At 46.1% G+C, this 25,899-nt stretch overlaps 1 protein-coding gene across 1 annotated transcript in view; it reads right to left on the bottom strand.

Moving 5' to 3' along the window:
• Scn11a (sodium voltage-gated channel alpha subunit 11) overlaps window positions 1-25,899 on the bottom strand; it is a 66,398-nt gene that overhangs the window by 18,003 nt on the left and 22,496 nt on the right. The window contains exons 11-20 of the mRNA XM_034483851.2: window positions 22,131-22,260; window positions 20,506-20,744; window positions 18,865-19,044; window positions 16,524-16,880; window positions 12,474-12,875; window positions 10,639-10,752; window positions 9,387-9,504; window positions 8,290-8,444; window positions 3,803-3,976; window positions 66-167 (exon numbers count right to left, since the gene is read on the bottom strand). Coding sequence (XP_034339742.1) covers window positions 66-167; window positions 3,803-3,976; window positions 8,290-8,444; window positions 9,387-9,504; window positions 10,639-10,752; window positions 12,474-12,875; window positions 16,524-16,880; window positions 18,865-19,044; window positions 20,506-20,744; window positions 22,131-22,260 — 1,971 coding nt within the window. The remainder of the gene's footprint in view (window positions 1-65; window positions 168-3,802; window positions 3,977-8,289; window positions 8,445-9,386; window positions 9,505-10,638; window positions 10,753-12,473; window positions 12,876-16,523; window positions 16,881-18,864; window positions 19,045-20,505; window positions 20,745-22,130; window positions 22,261-25,899) is intronic.

Consider the following 25,899-nt stretch of genomic DNA (forward strand, 5'->3'; position numbering starts at 1 on the left):
AAAGGACTGCCGGTTTCTTCCGGTCCTGATAGCTGGGTTCCCCACCCATCCACCTGAGCATGTACCTTCATGCCTTCAAACTGGGACAGCGCCCGCAGAGGCCTCAGCGCTCGTAGAGTCCGGAAGGATTTCAAGTTTGGTAAGTTCATGAGACTGAGCACCGACACCTATGGAGGAGTAGGGGTGAGGCTGTCTGGTAAGGGCGGCATGTCTAGTATAAATTGGCACTATTTGTAATGCTATCAAATAATGCAAAACTTTCTCCACAGTGGCTATCCCAATTAAATTGTTGGCAGTAATTAGAGATATTTTAGTTTCTGACATTCTTCCCAACACAGCTATTCCTTGAAAAAAAAAATGGTTTTATGAATGAGGCAAACTCTCACTTTCAAATGCATTTTTGCACTGAGTCTGTCATTATTTTGATATTAATGAGTCTGTCATTATTTGCACATGCCAGCAACCCGGGCTTCTCCTGTGAGGCTCTGTCTGTGTCCTTTGCTCACCTTTGGCTGCTATTTCCTCATGATTTGTATTATATATTTTATATAGTATGGGTAGATATTAGTATCTGTCAGGTACACAACAAATACTAAGTCCTGGGGTCTAATTTGTTTTTAATTATAATTTTGGCACTGCTGAGAAGAAAATACAACTTCTACATTTTAGTAAAGCTGGGCTTACATATTTTTGTTTTTGCTTTAGGTTCTTGTTTTTCTACTTGTTTCTATGTAACTGACCCAGAACCCCAATGTCTACAAAATTATTATAAAAGTCATCACCTGGATTCTTTTAAACTTTTTTTTTCCATTTATTAATTTACTTATTTGGAGGGCAGGCATTGTACGGAGTTCAGAGGTCAAATGATGAATTGTAGGAGGTGTGGCCTCTCTTCTCCCACCATACAGACTCTGGGGTCATCAAGTCTGGTGGCAAGCACCTTTACCTGCTGAGCTATCTTGGTGGCCTCCATTGTATGTCATCCTGATTGATGTATATGTCATCTTGGTGGTTTTAGTAAGAATGGCCCCCACAGGCACATATAGTTAAATGTTTAGTCACCAGGGAGTGGAACTGTTTGGTAGGATCAAAAGGATTAGGAGGTGTGGCCTTCTTGGAGGAAGTGTGTCACTGGGCTGGGCTTTGAGGTTCCAAAAACCCACACCAGACCCAGTCTTGCTCTCTCCATCGTGGATCAGGATGTAGCTCTCAGCTCCTGCTCCAGCACCAGGCTTGCTCTGCCTACCACTGTGCTCCCTACCATAATAATAATGGACTAAGCCTCTGACACTGGTAGCAAGCCCTGGTTAAATGTTTTCCCTTATAAAGTTTGCCATGGACGTGGTGTCTCCTCCCAGTGGTAAGACTGTGTCGCAAGTGAGGAGACTAGAAATTTGCAGGATCGGTGCCTTGTTTCAGGCATGGAGCTGACGGAGCTGTGAAGCTGGGATCCTCACCACAGTCTGTACAGTGTCAAGACCAGTGCTGGGACTCACCACGGAGAGTCTCCTTCGAGAGTCATAGGCACGGGCTTATAAATTTATTTTTGGCTGTTTATCTGTGCTCTTCGGTTTTGTTCTGTCTGCTTTCTTAGAAAGACTGCACTGGTGTTGGGCTGGGCCTGCGGTCCCAGCAGACGAGAGGTGAGGCAGGAGAGCTAGGGTTCTAGGTCAGTTACATAGAGAGTTTGAAGCCATCCTGGGCTACAGGAGACGCTGCCTCAAAAACAAACAGGTTTCACTTAGTCTCATTTGGACAGTTTGCAGCTTGCCTCTTCTTCATAACAATTTGATTAATGTTAAGTTTATTAAAACTTAGTAAAACTTGCCTGTATAAACCACCTGGAGCTGCTGGTAATTTTTGAGTGTGCCTTCAGACCACTCTTCGATATATTTAGGGATTGCTGCTAGGTTTACACTATCTGTTTTGAATTTTCTGAATTTACAATATTTATAATCTTCATTTGGGTGGTTTTGTCTTTGTGGGTAAGCGCATTGTACACATGTATGGGGAGGTCTGAAGTCAACTTTAGTGTCTTTTTCCTCAACCACTCTCCGCCTTAATGTTTTGAAACAAAGTATCACTGAACCAGAGCTCACCAACCCAGCTAGCCAGCCCCTGGATCCTCTGATCTGTACCTCCTTGGATCTGGGATTATCCCCGTTTACCTGCCTTTTGGCATGGGAGTTGGGAATCTGAACTCAGGTCTTCATGTTTGCACATCAAGCACTCTGCCAATGAAAGCAACACCTCAGCCCCTTCCCTACCTTCTTAACTAGGAGTTGAATCTGTATGATGGTCTATGTATGATGTACCTGTGAGAGCCCTGCACCCCGGAGGGAGACTTACTAGGTCTGACTCTCAGCTCTGCTGCTTCTAGTCAGGAAGTCTTGAGCAGTTCCTAGCCTTTCTGGGTTATTTTCTTCCTCTGAATACAGGGAAAATAAAAGTCCCTTCCACAGAGAGTGACTATGACAAGTAGAAGAAAGAAGACATTTGGCACAGATGGCAGAAAATGTGGCTGTTGGAAGTTTGTTTGTTTGTTTGTTTGTTTTTCCTCCAGACGTAACATGGTACCTGGTGGCCATGGAAACTAGAACAGACTGATACAGTGCTATCCAGGTCAAGGGACACTCCCTAGAGAGTGGAAGAAGGGAGACCTGGGAATCCCTTACCTGAGATCCTCTTTCTCCCAGCACAGGTGATCTTGGGAGATGCTAGATATACAGGAAGTGGAAGGTTGATTGACAGCAGGACTCCATGATACACCTTCCTATAGATGGGGCAGAACTCTGCCATGATGCAGATTCTGTGCATCACCCACAGTGAGAAAGCCCAACAGACTCATCAGTCATCAGTTGGACATAGAAATCATCCTTTAGTAAACTGGTGCCCATCTGGGCTGAGTAGACAGACATTAGTTGTTTCTCCTCAGGAAAAGCTAAAGCAACTGTGGTACAGAGAAAGGGTCAAATGTGGCCACTATTGCTATTGGTAACTGTAGCACCACATCCCTGTTCACCACTGGTCTGCTCTATGTCCTGAGGCAGGCTGTTAACCTGAGCTGTGGGATTCTTTCTCTGTGACGTGGCAAGTGGCAGCTGGCAATGCCATTGAAATCAGGATCTTTAAAGATAAAACATTTAAAGTTGGGTTGGGTGGGAGGTCTGGGGAGGTGGCTCAGTGGCTAAAGTGCTTTCCCTCCAAGCACGAGGTCCAGAGTTTGATCCCCAGAACTCATGTTGGGTGGGCGTGGTCTCACATCTGAAATTCTAGCCTTGGAAGGCAGAGAGGCAGGGGCTCCCCAGAGCATGCAGAACAGCCACATCAGTGAGCCCTGGGTTTGATTGAGAGGCCTGTCTAACTAATAAGATGGAAGAGTACGTGACCGGTTCCTAACATCAATCTCTGGCTTCCAGGTGCATGCACGCACATGTTTATACATACAAAAACCATGAATACACAGATGTACACCACACACATATGAAAATGGAAAAAAGAAAAAAGTTGGAAGGAGAAGGAAAGACAGAGGATACCTGTAGTTCCTCTGGGTTGGACACAAGCATGGTTCAGAGAGAGCTGGAGGAGGCCGTCATGGAGACAGTTGGTCAGTATGTTTACAAAAGGCGAGAATGAGAGGCAGGGCCCACAGGGGTAGACACTTGACAGTCAGCAGTAAGTGCGTAATGGTGCTCAAAATTACTGAGAGCCACCCATATGAAGACAGGCAAGGCAGCCACCTTACAGCGCCCCCTCCAATCCCTGCCCCAACCAGAATAGGGCACAGAGACAGTAAACTTACCACCACAATGAGAGAATCGAGCCAGCACCAGGCACTGGTAAAATACCTCCGGAATCCAAAGGCCACCCACTTCAGAATCATTTCCAGGAGAAAAATAAATGTGAAAATATTATCGGTACACTTTAGTAATTTATCAACTTGGGGCCGGCTGGAGAGATTGACATCTTCAAATATCTGAAAGAACAGATAGAGGGTAGGCTGGATATTTACAGAGCTCCTTAGTTTAGATTTTTTTCATATTTTATATGGATTAAAAACTAGTTGGTGGCCGGGCAGTGGTGGCACACGCCTTTAATCCCAGCACTTGGGAGGCAGAGGCAGGTAGATTTCTGAGTTCGAGGCCAGCCTGATCTACAGAGTGAGTTCCAGGACAGCCAGGGCTACACAGGGAAACCCTGTCTCAAAAAAAACCAAAATACAAAAACAAACAAACAAACAAAAAAACTAGTTGGTGTCTTGGTGATAAGGTCTTGCTATAAACAGATTAAGGCAGGTATTTTCCAATAAAACAGATTGCTTGTTGAATTATATGGAAAATTCCATGTTCATATTTTTGTTACCCTGGTGATCTCGGAGTCTCTCTTCACTGACCCTTTATAATGGCTCATGTGGTCAAGTTAGCAGGTCTGGAATTACTGAGGTGACAACCCTCTGGGTGTGTCTGTGACAGACTGTAGTTGGGGTAACTGAGGTGGGAAGAAATACCCTCACTATGAGTGTTTCCACCCCATGGGCTAGGCTCTTGAAGTAAATAAAGAAGAAAAGCAAATTTAGGGCCACCATTCTCTCTCTCTGCTTCATGACTGCATGCAACGTGAACAGCTGCCTCATGCTCCTGGTGCCATGACAGACTGAACCCTCAAAGTGTGAGCCCAAATAAACCTTTTCTCTCCATGGTGATGAATCTTAATTGTCAACACAGTCTTGGTGTTAATTGTGATCGACACAGCCTTGAATCACCAGGGAAGAGAATCTATAATGGACTGTACAGAGCAGGTTGGCCTGTGGACATGTCTGTAGGGAGTAGTCTTGATGACAACCATTCACATTCATGTAGGAAGAGCCAGCCCACTGTGGGCAGCACCATATCCTAAGCAGGGAGGAGATCCAGGATTGTATGTGCAGAGTGGGTACCAAGTAAGTATGGATGCATTCATCTCTTTCTGCTCTTTACTGAGGACATAGCCTGTTAGAACTGTGGCCTGTGGGCCTACTACCTGCTTCAAGTTCCTGCTCCAACTTCTCCACAATGTATTGCAACCTGGAATTATGACTTAAATAAATTCTTTTTCTCTAAAGTTGCTTTTGCTGGGGCATTTTTATCATAGCTACAGAAACAAAACTAGAACACTCCCTTAAGTTGCCTCTTTTAAATGTTTTCCACATCAGTGAGAAAAGCAACTGGTACATGCCTAGATAGAAGACCATTTTCCTACACAATAGACCACCAAATCGTTTTCTGGGCTTCCTAATCCTTTCAATTCTGGCCAAATGTATTTTTCCAGTTTTCCCAGAAATCCTTGTGGCCTAGACCACCACTTTAGCCCTCCAGGTCACCTCAACAACTGTACTCAGTGCTTTTCCTTGCTTCCCCAATTCTATATTCTGTATCCCAGCAAACCTGGAATCCATCATCTCCTACTACTAACAGCCTCACCCATTCACCACACACACACACACACACACACACATATATCACAAATAAGCCACACCATACATACACACAGATACACACATATACACACTACACATATTATACAAACACACACTACACATATATACAAACACACACATACCACATATATACAAACACAAACACACACATACACACACTACACATATATACAAACACACACATACCACATATATACAAACACAAATACACACATACACACACTACACATATATACAAACATACACACATACCACATATATACAAACACAAACACACGCATACACACACACTACACATATACAAACACACACATACACAAACACCACACATATATACAAACACAAATACACATACCACATATAAGCCACACATATACACACACATATATACAAACACACACACAAACATACTACATATAAGCCACACATATACACACACAATGCACACACAAATGCACATACCCTACATATATACAAACACAAATACACACACATGCACATACCATACATACACTTACACTATACATACACACACACCACACACATACCACACCACACATACATACACATACCACATGCAAGCCACACCACATAACACACACACACCACTCACACATACACAAACACACATGCACATGACACATACACACACCACATACATAAACACATCACATATACACACACACATACCACATGCAAGCCATACCACCACATACACAAACACACACATCACATATACACGCACACACACACATACCACATGCAAGCTATACCACCACATACACACATACCACTCATACATACACAAACACACATACACATGACACATACACACACTATACAAACACACACACCACACATACACTCACACTATACATGCACACACATCACAGAGATACCACACCATACACACACACACACACACACATTACAGATAATATCATTTTGTAACTGTTTTGTGACACACTGAAATGAAGAAGCTCTGAACCAAACTTGGTGCAAATTTCTTTGACTGTCAAACATCCATTAAGTGTGATTGTGGAGATGAGACCTGATGCTGACCCTTCAGCTCCTCCTTCTCTGAGCCCATCGCTTACAGCCATGCTCTATAAATAATCACTGCACCCATCTTCCCATCTGGACTCCACACTCCTGGAGACTAGAGACTTGCTTATCTGCATTACCTGTCTGTAGAGGACAGGCAAATCTGGACAGCATCCCAGACTCACTTTCTCTTTTCAAAGCTTAGCCACAAGCTAGCTAAGTAGGTCACCTGAGTTTCAAAGGCTCCCTCCCATGTCATACCAGGGCCAAGTTTGAATATGAGGCTCTTGTCACTGCCGTGCAACTCTCCAGACCCAACCTTCTCAGAGTCTAACACCCTCACATCACCTTGAGATGATTACTGAGCAAGTGGTTTGGAAGGGGCTCAAGACTCAGCTCTTTGAACAAGCTTTCCAGTGGTGTCGATGGTGTTGGACCTTAGGCCGTAGGCACTGGTGATGGGTTGTCTTTTTCTTATTCTCCTCTCTATGCAATTATGTATGGTGAGATGGGCCATATCTTTCCCCTGGCATTCTCTACATGGCATGCTCTATACTGCTCTGCCCAGCCTACACCCGTCTCTCAGAGTGGGAGCAAGGACTCTACGTGCTGCTGGTAGGTCTCTCTGCTTGTGTCTCCTTTCCCTGACACCACAGATCTGTCTGTGGCCTCAGGCACCCTTCCCACCACTTGGCACCCTTTATAAAAGTAAGATAAATGTAACTATGGTTTTCACGACACACAAGCATGGAGAGGCAGTTGCCAAAGGCTCACAACCGAAGTCCTCCAGGGGAGTTCCGGGGATGGTTCTAGAGAAACCTGTATTTTAGCATGAGGAACAATTTCTAATGTTGTATGTAGAACCTTGGGGTTTCTGCTGATGCCAGTCCCTGGGGAGCATGCACCTGTACCCCTGTCCTTTCTCTTAGAGGTCACATAGGTATAAAGCATTAGACGGGAGGCACGGGACTTAAGAACGAGGCACTCCAGTGGCATCTCTGTTTACTCAAACTAATTGCAAAATGATCTATAACTCAAAATCAAGAAAGATTTTGTTTACTTAGCATGACCTACAACAAAAGTTTAGTTTCGTGTTTGAGCCTTAAAGGGAGACACAAGACAGAAGGAAAGGGAGTTTGAGGAAAGGAGATGGATATCCCCTTTCTCATGGGAAACTGGAGAAAGGACAGCATGGTTGACAGAAGTGAGGAGGGAGCAGAAAGGCACCGGGGACCCTGACTCAGACTTACGTGTCTGCCTCAGTGGGATTTATACCGCACCTAGACCAGGAAGACTCATGAACAGAACACAACATCTCCTTGTCCCTTAAGGAACTACAAGTGATGGGAAATGTCAGAGCCACTGGTTTAATCTGGATCTGTTCCCGGTAGCTCATTCTGTAATATCTCATCTTAGAAAGTAACACCATGATCTTCAGGGCAAGTGAGGGGAGGAACTGTCTGAAGGAGGAAGTACATGGATGTAGTGGAGGTATCTAGGAGTCCTCCAGAAATGCAGAGCAGATGGGCAGGCCAAGTTCAAGGGCTAGACATTACAAAGTTGTTTCAAGAACTGGCCTGAGGTAGCCCCTCGACCAAGGAAAGCATCTTCAGGGTGGGAATCTCAGTCTAGACATTGTGTGAAACCCTGTTCAACAAGGAACCAGCAGTGAACACCTCCCTCTGCTGTCCTTTCCCACAGGCATGCCACACGATACAGTGCCCCCAGCTGCCCAGCTGCCCAGTTTCCTCTCCAAGAGCATCCTTTACCAGCGCTCCACTGCTCAGCAGGATGACAAAGATTACGAAGCTCTCAAACCAGCTGTGCTTTACAATTTGGTAGCAGGTTTTCCGAAGGTTCCACCACAAGACCCAGAGGGACTTTCTCTTGTTTGTTTTGCTGCATAGAAAGATACAACTGAGGCCTGAAAGGAAACATTTGTAGCATTAGTGTCTAGAGCCAGTCACATAAGCCACCTGTCTTCCCACTCCTCTTCATGTCCCTTGCCTTGTGAACTGCAGGTCTCCACCTCCCTACCCCTACCCCCATCAGAGGTGGGGGCTGGGCTTTCAGCTCTTCTGGCCAAAGGGAAGAGGTGAAGCAACAAAGTACCAGATCTAAGCCTTGCCTGTTTCCACTTGCCCTGCACCATCTCTCTAAAGGAGATATCCTCAGGTTAGCCCATTGGTTCTCGCTGAAGGATGAGCCACCTGCAGCAGAGCCAACTTGCTCAGCTGACCTCAAGTGAGTCCCGCTGACCCCCTCACTGATACCAGTGGCATGAACAAAGTCATCTATCTGCAGCAGAGACCACCCCCCCAGCAGGGTCAACTGATATGGGGGTCTGCTTATCATTGCATGCATGTCGATGATCTGTAGTTATTAACTGTGCCAAAATAGTGGGGTGGGGAGGTGTGTGACATACAAGTAGTGTCCACGGGATTTCCAGAAATGAGGTGAGGGCTTCCAAGGCTTTGTGGACTCAAGCCACACATGGAAGAACCTGATCAGTTATAAATCGGTCTCCAAGTAGCCTTTGCTCTCAATATATACGTCTTTGCCACAGAGTGCACTGTTCTTCATACCTCATTCCCTTCCTCTCCATCCGTTCGGATAGTGGACGTCCTAAGGATGCTACACAGTGGCTGACATGTTGACCCAGCACGTTCTCCAGAAAAGCTTTTTGGACACTCGCTCTGTTTATTGGGCTGTGTGTACCTAAACTAAGAGTTTCTTGAAATTCCCTCTACTAGACTCTAATTATCTAATAATAGTAGTGCCAGAAATGAGGCAGCCACCCAAGCCACAGAGCTACAGAGAACGTAAATGCCATTCAAACACGATGTGCAAAACTATGACCACTTACCCTTGGGTAAGCATCTATCTGGTTGCTTTTTAGGGGAAACTGTCTTCTGTAAATTTCTAAAGATATCATTCAGGTCAATCGTGCTGCATTCCGAGAGCACGCTTGCTGCATCAGACTTCTGCATGTGAGAAGAGAGGGAGGAGACAGTCAGTTGCCAAGATGGCCAAGCCAACTGAGCAGAGGCTTCGGGATGTAAGGATGTTAGTACACACCGCTCCTGTTGGCATTTTCGTTAGGTTCTCTATCAACCTTGTTTCAGGGGAAAATTATCTCATCTCTGGGGCTAAGGAACAGACAAGTACATGTGTGCACATTAGCTCAACCCTTCCCTCCAACAAATCATAACCCTAATAGGCTGCCAATTAGAGCAGTAGATAATAAGAAGACTACTCTACTAAGACTAATTTTCAGCTATCCCAACTCATAGAATAATAGGTTAGGCCTGTGGCTCTGGCTGACTTAACCCTGTAAGAGACAATCTAGCAATGCCTTTTTGTTTTTGTTTTTGTTTTTGTTTTTGTTTTTTTTCGAGACAGGGTTTCTCTGTGTAGTCCTGGCTGTCCTGGAACTCACTTTGTAGACCAGGCTGGCCTCGAACTCAGAAATCCGCCTGCCTCTGCCTCCCAAGTGTGTGTGTGTCTGCGTGTGTGTGTGTGTGTGTGTGTGTGTGTGTGTGTGTGTGTGTGTGTGTTCTGGCCAGAGCACATTCTTAGATATTATTCCTCAGGATCTGGCCACCATGACTTTTTTGAGACAGAGTCTCTCACTGGCCTAGAGATCACCAAGTGGGCCAATCTGGCTGACTAGTGAGCCCCAGGAATCTTCCTACTTCTGCCTCCCCAATGCTGGGATTACAAGCATCCAGAACCATGTCTGGCTTTTTCTTGTGGTCTCTGAAGATCAAGCTCGGGTCCTTACACTTGCTGCAAGCAATCTACCAAACAGTCCATCTCCCCAGAACTACAGACATTTTTAATTATCACAGCTAGTGAGATACTCCTGGTATCTAGCGAATGGAGGCTGAGGATGACCAGTAAGGCAACCTAAAATTCACAGGAACGCTCACCACAGTGGGCAGTTATCTTGCCCCAAATGCTAATGTAGCAAAACTGAAAGGCGCTGACTTATACACTTGTTTAAGACACTACCCTGGCAATCATTTCTCTGCTTATTCTGCTGTTGCTCCACAAACCTATTCTGGAGACTGTGGAGGAGCCACACGCTTCTCTCCACCAAACCCCGGGACCATTACCTTTCGAGCACTCTGTATAGTTAAACGCGGATCTTCTTCAGAAAACACTTCCATTTCAACCCCGTGGTCATCTGGGCTGGGGAGCTGCTTGGTCTCTGGAGGGAGGTCACAGGCCTAACACACAGAAGCCCAGAGAGGAGTTAATACTGCTGGACAGACCACTTGGCATAAAGCGAGTTTGAATTCTGTTCGTGAAAAACCCAATGTGGAAATGTACTGGGAAAACTACTGAACAGAACAGGAATATGAAGGAGTGTATTATAAAGTGCCTTAACGGCGACAGTATAGTTCTGGTATAAGACTCAACCTGTCCAATTAACTCGGAGATGAAATATCAATGCAAGCATGTGTGTGTGTGTGTGTGTGTGTGTGTGTGTGTGTGTGTGTTTGCATGTAGAGGCCTGAGGTATTTCTGAATTGTTTTACCACTATACTTTTGAGATTGAGTCTCTCACTGAACCCAGAGCTCACCAATTATGTAGACTGACTGGGTAGCAAGTGTCAGGGATTCCTGTCCCCATCTTTTCCCCATGATCAAATTACAGGCACTTAGCAGCAGTTTCTTCTGTTGTAATGTGTGTGCTGGGGATCCAAACACTTCACCCACTGGGCAATATGGAGATTTAAAATATTTTTAAACGCGTCCATTCAACTCAACAGCTAACTAATAAATCAATAAACAATACTAGTACATGTTGCCACAATTTAGTAAAAAGTAAAATTCACAATTACGAGAATAAACAAAGAGTAAGAAAGAGGAAAAGCAATTTTTTATCCTTTGACTACAGAGGGTTTCTTAGTAACTTACCATGATGTCATCTTGGCAGAATCTAGAATCACCTGGGATATGGGCCCTGGGCATGCCTCTGGGGGGTTATCTGGGAGTGTTAATGCAGGTGGGAAGATGGCCCACTGTGGGCAGCACCATCCCCTGGCTGGGATTCTGGACTGTGCGAGCGGGGGAAGGGAGCTGGACAGCATATGTATCACTCTCTACCCCCTGACTGTGGATGTGATGTGAGCAGCTGCTTCTTGCTCCTGCTGCGTCCTCTGTGCCACCACAGTGGGCTGTACCTCAAGCTGTGAGCTGAGGTAAACCTTCTCCTTTAGTTGCTTTTGTCTGAGCGTTGCATCACCGCAACAGAACAGGAAGCTAAGACACATAGGAAGTGAAAAGCTGTGATGGCTTATATATGCTCAGGCCAGGGAGTGGCACTATTAGGAGGTGTGGCCCTGTTGGAGTAGGTGTGTCACTGTAGGCATGGGCTTTAAGACCCTCATCCTAGCTGCCTGGAAGTCAGTATTCTGCCAGCAGCCTTCAGATGAAGATGTAAAACTCTCAGCTCCGCCTGCACCATGCGTGCCTGGATGTTGCCATGTTCCCACATTGATGATAATAGACTGAACCTCTGAACCTGTAAGCCAGCCCCAATTAAATGTTGTCCTTATGAGAGTTGCCTTGGTCATGGTGTCTGCTCACAGTGATAAAACCTGAACTAAGACTAAAGTATAAAGGAAAGCATGTTGTAAAAATCGGACTGTGTTCATCTGCAAGGACATCTAAAACCAGCAAGTGGTGGCTAATCCTGGGTATCAACTTGACTACAGCTGAACCAGCCATAGCCCGAACTGCGGGTTACTCTGTGGGGAGCTTTCTGACCCCTCCTATAATGCTGCAAACACAGCACTCATTAACCCCCCTAGGATTGGCCTGGCATGTCTAAGAACATCTAATGCATTTCCCTGAGCAATACCTATAACGTGCCGGATGCCAAGTGCCCTGTGGTGACACTACATTCCAACCACATCTCATGTGCTGTGCAAACCTTCCATACCTGAACTCCAGCACTAGGTTGTGAGGTGGGCGGGGTACCGCATTCACCACAACATTCCATAACATCCTCTTCCTCTGCGAGTGGGGCCAGCGGAGCCCCGGCCTGCCCGGTGTACAAAGTCATTTCTGAATCATACTCCTTCCAGGGCCTCGCATCCAGGAGGACCATGGCTTTATTCTCACCAGAAAAGCTTTCCCTTGCCTCTTTTGGCTTTGGCGAGTTTTGCCTCCTGCATCTCTTGCAACAAAAATTCCAGAGAGTGTGTGCCATGAAGGAGAAGGCCCGGCGGAAGCGATCCAGGGCTAGCTGCACTTTGGTTCTCCTGGTCTCTCCTTCTGGGTTCCCATCCTTCTCCTCATTGCTGAAGGAATTGAGCAGCAAAGCAATGAAGAGGTTAAGTACCTGAGGGGAGTAATAAGGGAAGCTTAGCAGAGGAAGAGGTACTGTGAGCTCCTAGAACAACCTCTCCCTCAAAGCTCGAGCAAATCAAATGAGATTTCCTGCTCTCTCCCAACTATGCTTTCCTACACAGGAAATGGCAAGATGGAGCCTGAAGAAAGAACAGACAAGAGGCACAGATCAGGCAAGGTGACAGACGCACACATAGGGAAGGGTGCATCCAGAAAGTGTTATACCGAGAGAACCCAGGCTCGGGGGAAGGCTAATACCACGCGTTCCCTCTCATAAACCAATCCCACCTCTAAGGCTTTTTAAACTAGTGTGTATGTGGACGTGAGTGTAGGTATCAGTCATGAAATAGAAAGGAGACTACGAGAGAGAGAAAATGGTGATTTTAAAAAGGGCAGAGGTAATGACAGAATTCAAGTGACATAGAAGAGAGAGTCCTACTGGGCTGAGAGGCAAGCGTTTCAAGTCCCCAGGACCCAGATAAATGCCAAGTGGACATGGAAGCCAACCTGTGATTCCAGCTGCAGAGACAGAGCTACAAAATTTCTGCAGCAAGCTGGCTAGCCAAACCAGCCATATCTGAGAGCTCTGGGATTGACTGAGAGATCCTGCCTCAAAGACCAAGATGGAAGCATCATCAAGAATCATCTCTGACATCACCTCAGGGCCTCTACACACCTCCAACACACACACCCAGGCATACACGTGTGCCTGCATATACAGGCACCCACACACATGTGAACTGGAATATGCACTCAAGGGGCACACCACATACACATAGAAATAAGAGAAAAAAAACTCTACGTAATATATAAAAATGTAACAATTAAATTTATTAAGTTTTGTATACTAATTAATTTTTAATTTAATATTAATATTTATGTTTTACTCCTCTGTGTGTCTATGTCTGTATGTATGTGTCTCTGTGTGTCTGTGTGTGTCTGTGTATCTGTCTGTGTGTCTGTATATACATATATATACATATGTCTCTGTTGTCTCTGTTTGTATGTGCATCTGTGTGTGTCTGTATGTGTCTATATGCGTATCTGTGTATGTGTCTGTGTGTATGTATCTATGTGTGTCTGCATGTATGTGTGTCTATGTATATCTGTATCTGGGTGTGTGTGTCTGGGTGTGTGTGGATGTGCATGCAACGTATACCCAGGTGCTCACAGAAGGCATCAGAAGCTGGAGCTACAGGTCATTTTGAGCTTCCCTTCGTGGGGAAGTATTTGAGGGTATGAATGGATCTAGTCATAGATCTTCAGCTTACCAGGAGAATTACTCTCCCTGGACCTTTGCTCCAGTTTTCCTCTGCACATCCAGGCCCTTTCTGAATTTTAACTGTCCTTCTCAAGTACCACAGTTATCAATGGATCCTTTCTCAGGGCTCTCTTCCAACTCCCATTAGTGATGTCCTGGCTTCTGACCCTTGTGACACTTACCAGCTGTGCAGATACCAGTTATTAGGCACTTAGGACAAAGCTATCTGTGTGGACAGTTACTTACGTCTGCCCCGTGACATCTACTTGTCCCAAGCCCAGGGTTCCTTCTCTCTGTCTGTCTGTCTGTCTGTCTGTCTGTCTGTCTGTCTGTCTCTCTCTCTCTCTCTCTCTCTCTCTCTCTCTCTCTGTCTGTCTCTCTCTCTCTCCATATCTTCCCTGATATGCATCTAATTATCCTCTCTATTGATATCTAGGCTGCTAGCTGAAGGCAAAGAGCCAAGCTGCCTTACCCAATAAGGAAACCCAACAGTATAAGATGTCTGAAGAAGGAACAAGGGCCTGTTATAAGTGCAGACTGATTTATTGGAATCATTACATGATGTTTACAGATCTAGGAATCACAGACACAAAAAGACACAGAGCAAGTAAAGAACCATCTCCCTCCCATGTGTGTGTGTGTGTGTGTGTGTGAGAGAGAGAGAGAGAGAGAGAGAGAGAGAGAGAGAGAGAGAGAGAGAGAGAGAGCATGTGCTATAGGGGGTACATGTATAAATCTGAGGCTAACCTCAGATTTTGTTCCTGTTGTTCTGATTTTTTTTTTTTTTTTGAGCCAATATCTCTCCCTTGCCTGGAGCTCACCTAGGCTAACTGCAAGCCTCAGGATCACCTGCCTTCACATTCCCACTGTCGCAGAAGTGCCAGCCGCCACTCGAAGCTCTTTGATGTCATCCCTTCTTGGATGGGATTGAGGTCCCTGTGTTTGTACATCAAGCACTTTCCCACGAGAGCTCTTTGCCTCTTGAGCATATTTTTAAGAATGAAGAGTCATCCTATGTTCCCCCAGTGGACATCTCCGTTTATCTTATCCATCAAATCAAGTCATGTTGCCTTAGCCAGGTGGTTCTCAACCTGTGGGTCTCGACCCCTCACAGGAATGGCATATCAGATATCCTGCATATCAGATATTTACATTGCTATTCATAACAGTAACAAATTTATAGTAGCAATGAAATCATTTTATGGTTGGGGGTCACCACAACATGGGGAACTGTATAGATGTGTTGTGGCATTAGGATAGTTGGGGATGACTGTGTTAGCCAATCCCTGATCAGGAGAACATGATTTCCTTAACTCAGCATCAGGGATAAACTGGCCCATGGGCAGAACCAGTAAACAACACAATAACACATGTCCCATGTGTTAAAGAGGTTTCGTCTCATGTTTACACCTTCCTTGGGTCAAATTCAAAATAATATTCTTTTCAGTTATATCTTTATATATATGAGTGTTTTGCCTGCACATGCCTGTTCACATCGTGCTTGCTTACAACCTGAGGACTCCAGAAGAGGGCATCAGGTTCCTTGGAACAGGAGTTACAGACAGCTGTGAGCTGTCATGTAGGTACTAGTAATTGAATCCAGGTCCTCTGGGGGAGCAACCAATGCTCTTAACCAGTGAGCCAGCCCCATAAAAAGGAGAATTTTAAGATTCAATTGTCTCATACGTTGGGGTTTTTTTTGTTTGTTTGTTTGGGTTTTTTGTTGTTTTGTTTGTTTTTGTTTTTGTTTTTTGAGACAGGATTTCTCTACATAGCCCTGGCTGTCCAGGAACTCACTCTGTAAACCAGGCTGGCCTCGAACTCAGAAATCTGCCTGCCTCTGCCTCCCACCCAAGTGCTGGGATTAAAGGCGTGCGCCACCACTGCTGTCTCATTCTTTGAATAACAATGCTCACTAGTGAAGTGTTGTTAAGAGACCCAGGAATGCTCAGCTCTAAGTGGGATGTGTCTATCACACTCTGTCTCTGTGGCCCACTGATCATTGTGAAGAAAGACTTAAGACCCAGAAGCAGTGAACGAAGACAACAGGAATCAGAGCCTTCTGGACACAGCCAGGAAACTGCACACACAAACTCACAGAAGTTATGATGGTATACACCGTCCCATGCCAAACCAAACCCCAACCTGGAGTGGGGAAGGGGACATGAAGTCCCACCCTTAGCCAAGGAGACATTTGTCATTTGTTAGCTGCTGTGAGAGGGTCAGTTTCCTTTAAAGGTGTTGCTCCTGGAAAATTAGCCATGCTTCCATGGAAGACCACACATCCAAGAGTGCACGAGCATCACAAACTGGACCTGATGGGCGGGGTGGGGGGTGAAGAAGATCAAACGCGCTGAATGAACGACCTCAGCAACTCACCACAAGCTTCCCAATCACCATGATCAGCACAAAGATGATGATGCACAGCGGGGAGCCTTCCATCTCCTGCATACATTCCCACATGTTCTCGATCCATTCCCCACAGAGGATGCGGAACACCACCAGGAAGGAGTGGTAGAAGTCATCCATGTGCCAGCGCCGCCTACACGGCTCCCGGGGAACGTAGGCGGTCTTGTTGAACTTGGCGCCAAAGAGCCGCATGCCAACCACGGAAAAAATGAAGACCACGATGGTCAGGACCACAGTGAGGTTTCCGAGCGCACCCACGGAGTGGCCGATGATCTTAATGAGGGTGTTTAATGTGGGCCAGGATTTGGCTAACTTGAACACCCTCAGCTGTGAAAACGGAACAAACCAAAGGAAAGTTACCCATGCAGCGAGCTGGCGTAGAAAGCAAACGGCGTCCCTCAACCCCAGTGCTTGGGACTTTCAAAACATGCCACCTGCAGCATAGTCACCAGCTTCCAGTCTCAAGTACTACTTTTTAATTTAAATCTTTTTTTTTTTTTCTTTCCTTTTTTAAAGGTCTGTGTATATTGGTCATTTGCCTGCAAGAGCATGACATCTGCACAGTACTGGAGGCAGCCAGCAGAGGGAGCCCGGACCCCTGGTACTGAAGTTACAGGCAGATGTGGGTGCTAGGAAATAAACCTGGGTCCTCTGGAAGAGCACCCAGCACTCCTAACTGCTAGGCCATTTCTCCAGCTCCGGACTAAACCTTTTAAAAATTATATTTATCCATTTATTTGTGGGAAAAGACACACACACACACACACACACACACACACACACAGTGGTTATCCTGGTTGGCCTCCACTGTTTTTGAAGGGTTGTCCAGGTCAGATCTGACCATGAGGGATTGTCTTGGTTGATGAGTCCATTGGGGGCAGCATTACCCCTACACAGTAAGGCTTGCACTGTGTAAGAAAACAGGATGAACATGAGCCTGTGAGCGAGACACACAGTCAGCCAGTAAGCAGCCTCCACCCCTCCATGGGTTCTGCTCCGGTTCCTTTGCTGTGAGTGAGCTCCCGCCCTGACTTCCCTTGGTGACAGACGACAGAAAAATAAGCCAAATAAACCCTCTCCGCATCTAAGATACCCTGGGTCAGATTTCCTGTTTTATCACAGAAGCAGAACGAACCTGGAACGGTGGTCAAAACAAGAAGACATACAAACTATAACTGGCAGGAGTTGGCTCTCTCCTTCTACCATGTGGGTCCCAAGGATTGAACTCAGGTCATCAGGCTTGGGAGCAAACATGCCACCCTAGCTGAACAATCTCACCAACCCCACATTTTTATTTTAAAATAGAAAGTATCTTGTTCTGGGGCTGGAAGGATGGCTCAGCAGAGATAAACACATGCTGCTCTTATAGAGAAAAGTTCTTGTGGAGGACTCCACCCTGGTTGGCTGGTGCTCAGGGACTCTGTTGCTGGCTTCTGGCTTCCCCGGGTAGCTGCACACATGTGACACACATGCACACATATAACATGCCCACACATGCATGCATCTGCACACATGTCATACACATGTCACACGCACGCACACACATAACATACCCATGCATGCATTCACACGCGCACACACACAAAGCTTTTTTAAATTGTTTTTTAAGAAGTCAACCTAAACTAGCTGCTCACGGTGGCACACAACTGTAATCCCAGACCTTGGGAAGAAGATTGGGAATTTGAGGGCAACCTGGGCTACCTAAGTTGGTGGATGAATACAAATTTTGCCCTGGAGCTAGGATGTGATGAAGGTTTAATCCAAAATAGCTGTTGAACCCACTCAAGATTCTTTTTCTATTCAGGATGTTAGGTTACACTGTGAAATAAGAAAGTGGGGCCAGGGCCAGGGCCAGGGCCAGGGCCAGGGCCAGGGCCAGGGCCAGGGCCAGGGCCAGGGCCAGGGCCAGGTATAGTGGCATACACCTATAACCTCAGCACTGGGAGACACTGGCAAGTAGATCTGTAGGATCACAGCCATCCTGCGCTATATAATGAATGCCAGGCCAGCATGGGCTACATAGCGAGACCCTGTCTCAAAAAGAAAGATGAGAGAAAGGAAGGGAAAGGATAGGAAGGGGAGGGGTGGGGCAAAGAATGGAACAGGTGAAATGGTTCAGTGAACAAAGGCACTTCCTGACCCGAGTTTGAGACCCATGATCCTCAGGGTTGGAGAGAGCAACAACTCCCTGCAGGGTGTCCCTTGACCTCCACTCATGTAATACTGCGTACATGGACACATGCACCCACACGCATGCACGCGATAAAAGTAAATTTAAAACGTAAAAACGAAACAAAAGAAAGCGCCTTACCACTCTGAGGGAAGCCAGGAAGGAGAGGTTTTTATTAGACAATCTGTTATAGAGCACGTCAGCGAGACTCAGAAGGGCCACGATGCTGTCAAAGACGTTCCAGCCGTGCTGGAAGTAGTGGTAAGGGTCCAGGGCGATGATCTTGAGACACATTTCCGCTAAGAATATTCCAGTGAAAACCTGCAATGGGACAAAGGACAAGCGGGAGCTGGCTTTGCTCTGGAGGCGCCTGCTTAAGGACGGTCTGAGCTACCCACATGGCTCCCATGCATGGCTCCCATGCGGAGGCCAACCTACAGTCCAGGCGCGGGGCACACGGGCCCAGTACACGGTAGTGTAGTGAACCCACTACACTACCATAGCTGCGTCCACCAGGAGGCGCTAAAAGCCAGGTCTGCTGACTGCTGGGGCGGGGGCTGTGCCCCCCAAGACCCAGATCCTTCCTCCAGCGACATTTCTGCTTGAAACTGTTTTTATTGTTAACTGTTGGATAACATTTTGGTACATGCATGTCACCCTTCTTATTCCTCTTTCTCCCCGCTGTCCTTCCCCGATGCCCTCCCCATCCCTCCTGCTCTGTCTTGCTAGGCCCCCAAACTAAGAAAATACATAAAACTGAAGAGTTTCCTTATTTTAAAATTTAAAAATGTATGTATTGTGTTTTCAGTTAGAGAAACGGAACTTTGGAAGGAGACTGAATATTCTGGAAAGATTTCAATCCATTAATCCATTAGCTAATTAGAGTCAAGCATCCACTGACTAATTGTTTGTTGTTTCTGATATATGAGAGAATCAATTTCCCATGAGGGGAAAAAAAAAAAAAACCTGCCTTCCGCAGGAACCATGAAAGATAGTGAGCAATCGTTCAAAGTTTGGTGCCCTCCTTATCATAGGTTTCCCAGTTTAACCAAGACTCATTCAGTAAGAACCAGTAACATCCAGGAAGTCCACCTCATTCTCTCTCTCTCTCTCTCTCTCTCTCTCTCTCTCTCTCTCTCTCTCTCTCTCACACACACACACACACACACACACACACACACACACACATCCACCTACATCTTCCAGGCCTGGCTCACCTTTCCTGAGAATTTACCTATATACCAAATCTACATTATTTTATGACACATGATGTTCCCAGAACAAAGGGCTATGGAGATCATTATCAGGGGGTCTCTGGAGATGACTTCTTCATGGAGAAACAGATGTTGTGAGACAGGGTCTCATGTAGCCCAGGCTAGCACTGAACTTGCTCTGTGACTGAGGATAACCTTGAACTTCTGATCCTTCTGCCTCTACCTGCTGAGTGCTGGGATCACAAACATGCATCACCGTGCCCAATTTATGTGGTGTTGCTGTGAATTGAACCCAAGGCTTCACGTGCACTACCAACTGAGAGCTACACCCCAGCCCCAGTTCAGCATCTTCTCAGGTCTCCCTAACACCCAGAAGGCTACTTTTAAGATTGCCTGCTCTTGCTTCTCCTACGTGGCTAAAGAGAACTTCAGAGGGCCCGTGGGAAACCACAGACGTGACCATTTACGGAACCCAAGGTTGCCGTTTGGGTGAGGTTACTGGAAATACCGGTACTTCGGCAGAGCTATGACTTGAAATTCTTCATGCTTTACGAGAGCCCGAGATTACCCAGTTTCCTATTTTCAGTACGGTTTTTAAAGAGTCATCCATATCGTGGTGCTCCATGGCCAAGAAGACGGTGTTGATGATGATGCAGACGGTGATGGCCAGCTCCGTAAAGGGATCGGTCATGATCATCTGCAGGACCTTCTTGATGCGCAGCCACTGAGGGCTACAGTCCCACACTAGGTACTTAGATGCCAAGTTTTTCCCACATGGGAAACAAGGCTCCTGGGATTTTTCTTGTTCTGGAAGAGAATGGAAGAATGATTAGGTGTTTGCTCTGAACCAGCCTGGCTGCTCCCTGCCTACGTGTTTAACCTCTTCCCCAGGTTTTGTGTGTGTGTGCTCGTGTGTGTGTGTGTGTGTGTGTGATACATGGCTAATCAAGCAGGGCACTGACTTGAATAGCCAGGAAGTTTTTCCTGCCAAGCACGGTGCAGAGGAAATGACCTCTGCGGACAGCTAGCATGTGGCAGAGTCAAGCATATCAGACAGGGGTCCAGAGGCCAACACTGATTGGTGATGAACCCATGAGAGAGACAGAAGTATAATCTCTGCTTTCTAAGAGACTCCATGGTAATGGCTATAACAATGGCCAAGGGATGCCAGGGCTTAGGAGAAGAAAAGAAGGTCGGGGACAATTGGAGGTACTGTGAGAGTTAATATTGATGGTTAATTTGCAGGATCTAAAAATACCAGGGGAGAAAAGGGGACAAACGGCTGGGTGTGTCTGCGAGGGAATTCCTAGATTACTGGGGGTGGGAAAACCCACTCTAAATATAGAAGGCATTATTTCTCAAGCTGGAGTCTTGAATGAAGAAAGTGAGAACACCAGCAACTCATATTCTCTCTCTCCCTCTCTCTCTTCTTCTTGACTGTAGTCACAGAGTGCCCTCTCGTCCCTGCCTTCCATGCCCTTCCTGTCATGATGGAGTATACCCTCAAACTGTGAGCCCAGATAAGTCCTTCCCCCTTTCTTCCTTCAGTTGCTCTGTCATGTTATTTTGTCACCAGTTTCTGTCAGCTACTCGAGCTCAGGCCCTTAGGTGCTTGTACCCATGATTTACTGGGTACCATTTCAGAGACTCATGCAGGCCAAGGGGGGGCATGTAATAATTCAAATGTGCAAAAGGCCCCATCCACCCCAAGTCTTTCATGCTCTTGAGTATCTATACCTTTCCTAGGGCTCACTGTTTGCAGTCAACCAGGGCTAGCAGAGGGTCTTGGCTGGTCTATATGGTCTTCTTTGTCCCATGTCAGAATCCTGGCTCTAACTCTGAGAAAAACTGCCACCTCCGGATCTTACATGCTGCCTTGTTGGCTACTGTCATTCAGACCTCCTGAGGCTGACCAGCCTGCTTGTGAGGTGCTGTCAGAGTTCTCAGGCTGAAATCTCCTCCTACCTCTAGCTGACTCCCCCCACCCCCCGGGGCGGGGAGCACACCTCCCAGGAGGCCCACTTCACTCAAGCCACTTTGAATGCTCCTGAGAAACTGGGGAGTCTGTTTTTGCAGGATGGCACAGTGGGGTGGCCCCAGAAACCTTCCTCTATGGAGGGCTTCTAGAGGGACTGGGGACCAGGGAGATAAAGAAGTCACAGAGGTCAGTTTTCCCAGCAATGCAGACCTTACCCTGCATGGTGATGGTTAAGATACTGACAGCGCTCAGCGCTCTCTGCCTCTGGAGGGGGTCCACGTGCTCATCAAAGAGGTCCACTGGCAAGTTCTGGGACAGTCGTTTTGTTTGCTCAAGGAGTTGTGGCTGTAAGAGAAAGCATGGTGGACCTTTTAAAGGCGGGAGTTGACGCTCCCCAAATTTCATAAAGACATCAAGTGAAGATGAAGAACATGTTATCCAGAGAGGTCCACGATATCGAGATGGTGTACCAGGCATTCAGTTTTCTTTGCCCGTGTGGAATAGGCCAGAGAAGTAGGATTTGATCACTCACTGTTTCTATACATGAGCATTTCTTGAGTCTGACCTACAGAAATTTTATGTTTTATTTACTTTCAACAAAGGGCAAACAAAGTCCTCTCTACCCTAGTGATAAGGATAATTTTTCTTGTGAACATCACCTGTACCTCATTTCTGTCTATCCACAGATGCGTGGTCCACTCAGTATCTTTGCTGGGAGTCCCCACAAGCACCTCAACACTGATACATCCAAAATGGAACTGGCCACCTTTTCCACCCCTAACATATGTCTTCTTAGCTCAACAAATCACCTACTCAATCGGCGACAAGCCCTACTCAGTTCAATTGCCAGGCATCACCTTCTGTAAGTCAATTTGCTCGTCTTTCTTCATCCTTGTTCTTGGCTATTTCCTAGGAATTCAAACACTCCCTCTGTCCCGTAAGGAGAAGGGAGTCTTCTGAGACTCAAAAAGCTAAGGAGACGCCCCAGATTTAAGTGATTTGGAAGGCTAAATGATCCACAAAGCCCAGTCATATGGTTTTTAAAATATTTCCTTATTTTGCACCTATGTGTGTCACAGCACACAAGTAGAGGTCAGAGGGCAACGTTAAGGGAGGGGTCCTCTCTTTCTGTCCCACCATAAGAATTAAATTCAGGTCTTCAGGCTTGGGAGCACATTCTCTTAACCCTGAGCCATCTCGCTGAGCTGCTTCCATGAGATTATAAAATTAGTAGACAATTGCCTGGGAGAGTGAACTGGTTGACCACAGTTGTACGTAGACTTCTGGGATACAGCTTCTGCAAGGCATCACCCCCACTCAGAAGGGCTATTCAGTGATACAGAGTCCCCTGTGTGCCTATAAGAAACCCCAATAAAATTACTGAGTGGCCAAGCTAGGCTTGGGTGGAATTCTTTCTTTGGTCTGTTACTGATGCCCTACCTGGGTGATAAGATGTTTTCTTCTCCCCAGGAAAAGTTACACATTGTTCCGGGCCCTCTTGTGCAAGCTGCTGCCACCTCTTATTTGGGTTACCGTGACAACGTCTTAATTGGTTTCCTCTAGTCTCTCCTCCAACTCCCTCTCTTCAATGTGTTTAGCTCGTTGAAAAAGAAATTTCAGCATCAGACCGTGAGTTTTAAATCATTATAACTAGGCTCAAACACACCTTCATTAATCAAAATAGCAGCTATTACAATCAACGTGTTTTTGCCAACAAGAGCTAAGTTTGTTTATCCCCATGGCATACGAATCCTTGCTCCAGGGTTCCATGGACTCTCAGAAAGCTTCCTCTGCATCCTACTGGTTGTGGAAGCAGTTTCCCTGCAAAAAGATGTCAAGATGCTTGAAGACCTGATGGTAGGCTGGTGGGATCAGGTGAATGTAGCAGATGAGACAAAGTTTTGATGCCCTACTCGTTTAACTTTCGAAGGGTGATGTGGTCAGGCGTTGTGGAGAACTGGGCCCTTGCTGTTGACCGATGCCAAGCAGTGTGGTTTGGTGCACACGGACCTTCTCTACTGCGCATGCGCCTCAGCTGTAATGCTTTTGCTTCAGGAAACTAAAGAGGATCAGATAGGCAGCAGCAGACCACCACAGAGTTCCCAGAACCTTTTCCTGGTGCAGGTTTGGCTCATAAAAGTGCTTTGTGATCACCGGTCATTACTGGCTGTCGTATGAGACCCACTGGCTGTTGCAATCTCATAGAGAAACGGTGTGGAGCATAAGGGTTCAAAACAATGTGTTCGTTGGATTTTCAGCTCGCGCGGCACCCACTGCTGAGTTGTTCCAGCTCTCCAATGTGATTCACATATCAAACGGCCTTGAATGCTCATGGTGAGCCCACTGACCACTTCTCAAGTTGGAAGAGGATGGGCTTTGATGACTGACAGGCTGTGATGATGGCTGTCAATCAACCACCATTAATTCCGAATAGCTGGCCACTAAGCTCTCCATCCCCAAGGTCTTACCTCCTTTACAAGACTGTCTCAGCCACCACTGTACCATACATTCACTGGGGGTCCCTGGGCCGGTCACTGATGTCACGAGTCATCTCTGCTGCTTTATGACCCATTTTGAAATCAAATAAGAAATGTGGCCTAACTTTGTGGAGGTTAAGTATAATATAAGGCAGGGGTTCTCAACCTGTGCGCCACAACTACTCTGAGGATCTAATAACTCTTTCACAGGGGCCGCCTAAGACCACTAGAAAACACAGATTTTACATTATGATTCATAACAGTAGTACAATTGTAATTCTGAAGAAATAATGAAATGGTTTTACGGTTGGAGGTCACCACAGTATGAGGACATGTATTTAAGAGTCACGGCATTAGGAAGGTTGAGGTAACATTGGCATAAAGTAAATATAAAATGCACAGCAAGTAAAAATATTTAGCAAGAAAACATAAGGCAGGAGATAAACATTAAACCAATGCAGAGAAGCAGCCCCTTGCTTGTTAACATTGTATTCCAACAGCAAGCAGTAAACTGTCAACAATGCAAAATCACAGTTACTTCTGTATCAACTTATACCCAAGATTTTAAAAACACACATCTCCAGTTGGGCCTGGTGGTTTACACTATAATCCCAGGACTCAGGAGACAAAGGCAGATGGATCTCTGTAAATTTGACAGCAGCCTGGTCTATATAGCAAGCTCCAAGACAGCTAGGGACACACATTGTGACCTCATCATAAGAAAGAAAGGAAGGAAGGAAGGAAGGAAGGAAGGAAGGAAGGAAAAGGAAGGAAGGAAGGAAGGAAGGAAAAAAGGAAGAAAGAAGAGGGAGGGAAAGAGGGAAAGGTGGAAGTGTGGGGGAGGGAGGCAGGGAGAGGGGAGGAATGAAGGAAAAAAGAGAAAGATGGAAAAAAACTAAATAAAATTTAAAAAATAGGTGTCATGGTTCATGCCTTTAATCCCAGCACTTTGGAGGCAGAGGTAGGGAAATCTCTGAGAGTTTGAGGCTAGCCTGTTCTACATAGCAAACCTCAGGACAGCCAGGGCTACATAATAAGACCCTGTCTCAAACAAACAAACAAACAAACAAACAAAAAACATGTATCTCTTGCTTAAAATGCTTTACAGTTTCCTAGGTCTTGACCCTCTGCATAAAGATGGAATGACTCCTTGGCTTGTTTTTTAAGACCTTCTGGGACTGCTCCCATCTTTTTAATACAGACTCTGCCACCATCCCCCAACCACACACACACACATGTACATGCACACACTCAAATATGCACATACACACATATATATGCACAGACAAACACACATATAAATGCATGCACATACACACATGCACCTACACACACACACACACGTATGTGCATACACATACACACAATGCTTTTTAATGGGCCACGTTCTCCTGCCCATCTTTGCTTCCAGGCCTTGGCACTGCACTGGCAACACCTGCTCTGGTGAATCCCACTGGGCTTAGACACCACTCTCCTGGGGATATTTTCTGATTTGCTACTAACTCAC

The sequence above is a fragment of the Arvicanthis niloticus genome, chromosome 21 (assembly GCF_011762505.2).
Source record: "Arvicanthis niloticus isolate mArvNil1 chromosome 21, mArvNil1.pat.X, whole genome shotgun sequence".
Classification (NCBI taxonomy): Eukaryota; Metazoa; Chordata; class Mammalia; order Rodentia; family Muridae; genus Arvicanthis; species Arvicanthis niloticus.